The sequence below is a fragment of the Diadema antillarum genome, unplaced genomic scaffold, assembly GCF_040938485.1.
Source record: "Diadema antillarum isolate AM-2024a unplaced genomic scaffold, OU_Dant_1.0 seq00000263_RagTag, whole genome shotgun sequence".
NCBI classification, from domain to species: Eukaryota; Metazoa; Echinodermata; class Echinoidea; order Diadematoida; family Diadematidae; genus Diadema; species Diadema antillarum.
In genome coordinates, this window is record NW_027271301.1 from 1,896,709 (window position 1) to 1,905,746 (window position 9,038).

Consider the following 9,038-nt stretch of genomic DNA (forward strand, 5'->3'; position numbering starts at 1 on the left):
ATATGCCTTGATCCACGGCACCTAAACAAGTCGCTGATAAGACCGAACTATCCTCACGCAACATTAGAGGAGCTGAACCACAAATTCCACAGAGCAGACATTCTCAAAACTTAGATGCCAAGTCGAGGTATTGGTCGGTGAAGTTAGACAGTGAAAGTCAAAAACTGACAACCTTTCAAACACCATTTGGACGGTATGCATTCATGAGACTGCCATTTGGACTCAACGTAAGCCAAGACATTTTCCAGCTTGAGATGGACCGTGTCCTAGAAGGATGTTCCGGTACTGTGTGAATTGCAGACAACATCGTGGTATACGGAGCCACTGAAGCAGAACATGAGCGCAACCTGCTGCATCTCATGAACGCAGCCAAGAAGCATGGCCTGACATTAAACTCATCTAAGTGCAACATCAAGCAAAACAGGGTCACCTTCTTTGGTAATGTGTACACCAAGGATGGCATCAAACCAGACCCGGAAAAGGTTTCTGATCTTCAGTCCCTGCCGCCACCGACACGCAGGACTGAACTCCAGCACTTCCTAGGCATGATGACATATCTGTCGCTATTCATCAAGGACTTCAGCACCAAGTCAGCCAAGCTAAGGGACCTGCTGAAGAAGAACGCAGACTTTCTGTGGGAAGTTCACCACCAACAAGCCTTCGAGAGCTTGAAGGATGAAGTATCAACAACTTCAGTTCTGCAGTACTACGACACCCAAGCCCCAGTATATCTACAGTGTGATGCTGGTATGCGTGGTCTAGGGGCAGCACTCCTACAACGCGATGATCAACAGCACCTACGACCAACTGCCTTTGCAAGCAAGACACTTTCACCAACGGAGCAAAGGTACTCCTGTATCGAGAGAGAGAGCTGCTAGCCATAGTGTTTGGTGTGGAAAGGTTTCATACTTACCTGTATGGACAAGGATTCCACATCATAACAGATCACAAGCCCTTGATCCAAGTGAAACAGAAACCACTAACAGCGGCACCAGCAAGACTCCAACGAATGCTTATTCGTCTTCAGGGCTACAACTTTGACGTAACATACCAACGAGGACAGGACAACACCCTTGCAAGTAAACAGGCTCTCACGTATGCCAAATGAACAGAACGCAGAAACCATCAACTTAGATGTGCGAGTGGACCTGGTTCAATTCTCCACAGAGAGAACAGACGAGCTGAAACAAGCAACATGACAGGATCCAATCCTAAGCAGCCTGATGGAAGTGATCATCACTGGATGGCCGAACACCATTCAGGACCTGCCAACGGACCTGAGACCGTACTGGAACATCCGTAATGATCTCACCGTGGGAGACGGCCTTATCTTCAAGGACAACCGTGTGCTTATTCCCAAGCACATGCAGCCATACATCTTAGTGAAACTGCACATCAGTCACCTAGGTCAGCAGAAGACTAAATTACTCGCAAGGAACAGCGTGTATTAGGTCAACATCAACAAGGATATTGACAAATTGGTCCAGTCATGTGAAAAGTGTCAGTATCATCAAGCATCGCAGACACCTGAGCCTCTGATGCAGCATGAAATCCCCTCCAAGCCATGGGAAATCATGGCGACTGATTTGAGTTCAACAACAGCCAGTACCTTATCGTAGCAGACTACTACAGCAAGTTTCCTATCATCAGGGCACTACCTGAACCAGCCCCAAGCAGTGCGGTTGTAACAAAGATGAAAGGAATATTCTCAGAACATGGTGTTCCATGTGTGGTAGTAAGTGATAATGGACCACACTGTGCCAGCCACCAGTTCCAGGAGTTTGCCAGGACGTGGAACTTCAACCACAACACATCTTCTCCACGACGCCCCCAAGGAAATGGCTTCATCAAAAGGCAGATACGAACAGTGAAAAACATGATGAAAAAACAACCAATCTGCCTCTAGCCCTTCTACACTGGAGAATGACGCCGATCAACAAAAACCTGCCGAGCCCAGCAGAGCTGCTAATGGGTCGCAAGCTCAACTGTGACCTTCCTGCCAGAGCCGTGAACAGTAACCCCAATGCTGACAACATATGGCAGCATCTCCAGCAACGCCAGCAGGTGCAGAAACAGCAGTACGATCAGCATGCCAGGCCAGTGGGACTCCTGCCGCTGTACAATGGTCAACCAGTGAGGGTACAGCATCCAGTAAACAAATGCTGGGAGCCAGCAACAGTGCATTCCCGAGCAGAAGAACCACGCTCATACGTCCTCCAGAGTCCCAACGGAAGATTATTCAGACGTTACAGGCAGCATATCAGGCCAGACTACACTAACCAGACTGACAGCAGGCCTGTGACCATAAGCAGATCCAGCGCAGAAACAAGTACCCCGTTGCCTGGCAACCAGATCCAGGCGAGTGCAGCTCGCAGTCTGAGGAGACATCAACCAGATGTTGGCCATGCAGCATCATCTCATCGCCATGGAGCAACCAGCCCAGCAGCTGTGACCGCAGGAGCTGACAAACCATCGTCATGGCAACAGCAAACCCGCCCACAGCGTGAAACCCGTCTACCAGCCAGGTTCAAGGATTACAAAATGTGAAATTCACGCGAGGATCTAAGCTACACTGTAGGTGATCCATGTAATGATGTAATCATGTCATGATTTGAAATATTGGTAGTGATCTATGCAGGATTCAGAAATCAAAGCAATTATATGTGTAGCATGGTGTTTCCAAATGTGTTAAGTCACACATGGATTCCTGAGTAGTTTTTCTTTTTTTTATGAAGATGTTGCAGAAGTGATTGTGCATCACCCAAAAATGTTAAACACAGGAATTTTATTTTCAGATATGTTCCAAATGAACAAGAAAGCCTTTTGGTGAAAGAAACGATAATTGTGAAGAGTATGGAAAATTTTTTCACATGTCTTTATGGTCACATGATTAGAGTTGAGGGATCATTATTTGGATAGAAAACCAACTGTTGCTTGATATGCGTACTGTATAAATGAGTCCTATATAGATCAGTCGAACATTTGACATGATACTTCTGTGTATATTCCGTGATTATGTGACAATTACATATTAACCTATCAAGCGTATTTGACATTGTACCATAATAGGTGAATTACGAAGGAGCATGAAATATGCTTCATCTGTATTGAGCAAGTCACATCATCCAACCGCCAGCAATCCTGAAGTGGACTTCGCAACACCACATTCCACACAGCACCATTCCGTGAAGGCCAGCCAATTGAGGGTGGATGACGCCAGCTATAGATTAGGGAACCTAGGTGGGAAAGACCTAGGATGAGGGTGTACGTTCTGGAACCTCTCCCCTCTTAATTGAGCTGTTATGATGATGAACTGCAAAGACTCACAGTTATGACGCTTATACAAGACTTAATGAACAATGACAAGAGCTTCAGAGATTTTGTTAATTTTTTTTGTTAAAAAAAATAAGACAAGAAAGGTGTGTTCATGGTCTTGTGTAAAAAAAGTGATGAATGTTTTTCATTTGGTCAACATGCATTATACAAATGTATTTTGTGTATACGGTAGATGCATGTTTGCTTGGTTTTGAAACATTTATTGTTATACTTGCCAGTTTTGTATGAATGGAAAGCATTACGCCCATCATAAAGGCACTATGATGGCAACAGTATGATTAAAAAAAAAATGGGTATGATATAAAGTAACAGCAAACCAGATAGACAGCCCATGATTTATTGTATCGCGTTATCAGTAGCTGGTACACGGATACTTTTGTCATAGATTGTTTTGAATTATTAGGAAAGGCAGGGGCCTACAAAGTGTAACAACATTGGTTTGCAAATTTTTGGAGTTTTATGCAAGTATTGTGTATATGGTGAATGGGGGACAAGAATTGGATAACATTACTAATAGTATAAATTGAAACACATCAAGTAGCAGTTTCACAGGCACAATGTGTATACCGGTATATCAATACAGAAAAGTGCACATTTCGTTCAATCAGTTATGATGTAGTTTTGTGAGGTTAAGCGACAGTGTGTAAGAAGTTTTGAAGGTCAGTGTGAGTACAGTTTTAATAGGGCATGTTTGTATTGATTGAACTGACAGTGTAACAAGACAAGTTGAATTTAAACATGGCTCATAATAAGCCAAGCCAAGTTGCATGCATTGGCTACTGTTATGTTAGTTGAGTTGGAAAGTTTCCATAGAGTTTTGAGTTATAATACAAAGGGTTATTGACAATATGAGACATGGCAACAACAAAACTCATTACCCACTTGCAACAGTATGAACACGGTGAAGCAGTTGTACTGTAATAACGGATACAAAGAAAAGTTTTTAGATCAGTAGACAATGATCAATCAATGCTACTTCTTTGGTGGAAAGGGAGATGTAATGATGTAGGTCTGAATTTGTAAGACTACAGCAACCTAGTACATTGTGATCAATGCATGTGATTATTAATGTATTGCCATCACCTACAATGTATGTAGTAATGCATGCAGTGTGTAAACACACACACCATGACCACTCACTTGTAAGCAGACTGCAGACATTTATAAGCAGTCGTGTAGCACGAGGCTACAGAATAAACAGCTGTGCCACAGCATGAGTAACTCAACATTACTTCTGTATTATGGTCATCTGTAGAGTTGGAGATTAGAACAAGATCTCTACAGTGCTGATATACAGTATGTGGCTACTTTTAAACAGTGTATCTATTGCTTTCACAAAGCCATGTACAGTGCATCCCTGCATGAACATTGCATTTATCAATCACGGGTGATACCCAAAAAGCGGTTAAATATTTAAACTAGAAATGTCGCTATTGTTACTGGTATGTCTCCGCTATAATTCATGGTTCTCCTGATAGGTCTATGGTACGTCTTGACAATGTGTGACGACAGTGTTTGTCACAAATGTGTCGAGTGTTCACGTTCCTTGAACGAGGGTCAACTGGATGAATGGCTATTTGAAAAAGAGGATATACAAATGTATTTGGGGATTTGAGGATTTTTACTTGACCTTGACCCTTTTATAAGTTTATACATTGGGTAATTTCCAAGGCATGGGGAAAAAGTGTTATTTCAGCATTACATAACATTTTAGTATTCTAAACTGGCTTTGACCTTTTGACAGACAGACAGATAGACAGAAGATAGATAAATAGATAGATAGATAGATAGATAGATAGATAGATTGACAGATTGGCAAACTGAGAAAAATGATCTAAACTCCACCTGTCGATTGTTTGCCGACGACTGCATCATTTACAAACAGGTATCGAGAGTAGAAGATGCACAAAACTTACAAAGAGATCTTGATACTTGACTGAGTGGCAAGGTAAGTGGCAGATGGATTTCAATGCTCAGATCAGTCATGTCTTGTACATCACACTATGCAAAAAACCCTGTCAAATACCAGCATTCACTAAACAACAGCACATTAGCAGAGACAAAGTGTCATAGATACTTGGGGGTGGATCATCAGATTCGTCTTGGAATGCGCACGTCGACAGAACATGTGCTAAAGCCAAAAGAACTATAGGATTTCTAAGGCGAAACCTTCATGATTGTATCAGCAGAATCAAAAACATGTTGTATAAGACCCTTGGAAGACCATTATTAGATAACTGTTCAACAGTCTGGGACCCCCACACTCAGACTTTGATAGACAGGCTGGAAGCTGTGCAGAACAGAGCAGCGCGATTTGTTAGAGGCGACTACTCTAGGCACAGTAGTGTAACATATATGAAGCGTGAGCTGGGCTGGGAACTGCTGAAACATAGACGCAGAGTAGGACGTATTACCACATTCCCTGAAGCGCTTGCCTGTCCATCCCAGTTCGAAAAGCCCTGCGTCCGGTCTGAAGGGTTCTCCAAAAATCATCACACAAGTTTCATCCCAATCGCCATGAACAAAAACTGCTATAGATACTCGTTCATCCCAAGAACGATCACAGACTGGAACACGCTCCCATTGACAGTCACCGACATCACAAAGAAAGACTCCTTCAAAGCAGCAATCCTTGTACATCCAGGAGCAAAGCAACTAGATCCCACACTTCTCTCTCCGCGCAAGAAACACCAGCACACCCCCTGTCCGGTTGGCCCCTACTAAGGGGTGTTGGGCAGTAACCAAGAAGACGAGGAAGACCATTGACTTGACCCAATGCCCATAAAATTCCCCAATGAATCACTGTCAGGTAGTACATGCATAAATATATACTAAGTTTCATGATGAAACTATAAATCTCGGGGTGCTCCTTCAGTTATACTGTGGGAGTGCCCTGAGTCAACAGAGTGGTATCTCTGTACGAAGAAAAAAGAAACACAAATTTAAGCACCTCTAGAAGTGTCCTAGTTTACCAGCAAATGGCTTACTTTTAAACTATACATATGTTCCGTATCTAATTCATACCAGTTGTGGACTTGCTCATTTTCAGATCGATCCCATTGGCCATATGGTCTTGAATTTAAGATGTTTTTCTATGAGTTCATCTCTATACCTCCCATTTATTCTTTCGTTTTGTGATGCAACCTTTGCATGGCATTTGGCGCATCGGCTTTATGAATATGCATGAGAGTCGCGATGGTTTTAGCCTTTAAACAAGGCCCTTTCACTGTGCGCTGTGTAGTGGCGAGTGATAGGGTTTGAGTGAAATGCGCCCACCAGCGCATATTAGAGAGCGATTGGGCACCACATGATGTTGCGCAGCAAGAGTGCCTGGTCAAAAGACCACACTGGTACCAGCTAGCACAAGTGCATACCAGTTCGGGAAACCCACTCACAAGGGGGGCCCCTCCTTATAAGTAACCCGTCCCCCTTATAAGTAACCCCGTCTCCCTTATAAGTAACCCCCGGGGCACCCCTTATAAGGAGTCTCCACGCTTTTTTGCAATGCAACGCGAAAATGAAAGGACTGCGGCAATTCGCTTGATTATGTCCATAAAGCTTCACAAGTTTCCTAGTTACTCACGAAATTTGAGCAAAATCGGTTTGAGGCATCATATCTAAAATCATGGATTTAAATGCGATGTCAAACGACCCATGCGAATGCTGAAATGCGAGCGATTACTGGCGTGAGTGTCGCCAGGCGCGGCGGCGTGGCAATGCTTGAGTGCAGACGAGCCACCTGAATGAACGAAAGTCTCCGTACTCAGTCGCCACGTCTGCACTCAAGCATTGCCGCGCCGCCGCGCCTGGCGACACTCACGCCAGTAATCGCTCGCATTTCAGCATTCGCATGGGTCGTTTGACATCGCATTTAAATCCATGATTTTAGATATGATGCCTCTAACCGATTTTGCTCAAATTTCGTGAGTAACTAGGAAACTTGTGAAGCTTTATGGACATAATCAAGCGAATTGCCGCAGTCCTTTCATTTTCGCGTTGCATTGCAAAAAAGCGTGGAGACTCCTTATAAGGGGTGCCCCGGGGGTTACTTATAAGGGGGACGGGGTTACTTATAAGGGGGACGGGTTACTTATAAGGAGGGGCCCCCCTTGTGAGTGGGTTTCCCGAACTGATACGAGCATAGGTTTCAAATCCGTCGTACCGAACAGTTGTCATTCTCACAAATTCCTCTTGACCGAATCATTTAAAGTCATCAATTTGGACAGAAATGGAATAGACAACTTCTATTAGTATTACTATAGTGAAACCAAATGTTCACCGTATCCTGTTGTCAATAATTGGACTACATCTGTACTGATGTATTCAAATTGACGTAATTTTTAGTATTAAGTTGAAAGTTAGCTGCAACACTACCTCGCACAAGACCCCAATCCCACAGTCGCACTATGTACAAGGAGCGCCCCGGGGTTACAACTTGTAACGCTAGGCCAGGCCTTGTCTAAAGACGTCTAGCCGGTCTTTAGGCCTTGCCTAAAGACGTCTAGCCGGTCTACTACTATTACGTTAGAAACCCATAGATTATTCTAAGTTCTAACATAACAATTAGTCCCGTCTATCTAAATTACTCAACTATGATTATGAACTTCTAATGTTAGATGATTCTAGACTAGAATCTAACACCCAAGTTAGATCTTACAACGTACAATATTACAATTGCTAGAATCTAACCAGTTGAGTTAATGCTAGATCTAACCACAACGTTAGATCGATAAATTAGTAACATATTGTTAACGAGTTAGAACCACTACTGTTTATCTACAACAATGTCTAGACTAGTACAGTAGTAGTAGTACACTACTAGTAGTACAGATCTAGTACAGTATTACACTTCATTCTAACATCTTGATCTTGACAGACGAAATCATGTAAAATTTTGATGCGTTACAAAATCCTAACGTTAGTGCTCTCAGTGAACATTATTATTACCTACAGCGCAACACGTCTATTAACGTTAAATCTCCCTGACAACTGAGTGCGCTGCGAAGCGCACGAACCCAAACGATTATACGAATATCCGCACAAACATCAGCCGGCCCTTTGGGGAGGTGTGGAAGCCAGGATAGGGTCGACACACACTTGTTACTCGTACATTCCGCACTCGAGCTCAGCTTGGAGGATCGAGGAAACACTCTGCGCTATGTGTTCGGTGATAATACATAATGTGCCATAGAACTACATACATATTAATACTGAGAATATGACATACCATTTTGAAGGATTTTGTTGACGTTTACTTATCCAAATGGCTAAAATTTGCTAACAAATCAGTAGCTAACGCTGGCTGGGCTTGCAGCAGGAGTTGTTTGTTGATCATGGAAACGATCGACAGGAGGAATGACCCGGATGTAGCGTATTAAATTTTCCATGCCGCCCTCTTTTGACGAACCCTACGAGCCTCCTCCTTCTTCTTCTTCTTCTGATTAAGTCTGCCTCCTTCAATAGACTGAAGATTCTTGCAGACTGATGCTATTTACATTATAATACAATTTATTTACAGATATTTACAAGCACATAGAAAATTTGACGAAAATACTAGCCACTGTGATCAACCGTTAGACGGTTTCGAAATGATCCCACAGATGGCGCTGAAACAATTTCTGACGACAGGGAATTCCAGTTCCTTACAGTTCTTGGGAAGAACGAATGGCGATGCGATTCAGTTCTCGAATATGGTACCTGGT

The 9,038-nt window shown here is 43.1% G+C and overlaps 1 protein-coding gene across 1 annotated transcript in view; it reads right to left on the reverse strand.

Moving 5' to 3' along the window:
- The window catches only part of LOC139729759 (dynein regulatory complex subunit 4-like), a 29,718-nt gene extending 21,052 nt beyond the window's left edge, over positions 1 to 8,666 (reverse strand). Inside the window, exon 1 of the mRNA XM_071640693.1 lies at positions 8,564 to 8,666. Within this exon, the coding sequence (XP_071496794.1) occupies positions 8,564 to 8,566 (3 nt within the window). The 5' untranslated portion in view covers positions 8,567 to 8,666. The remainder of the gene's footprint in view (positions 1 to 8,563) is intronic.
- Between the last annotated feature and the right edge of the window lie 372 nt (positions 8,667 to 9,038).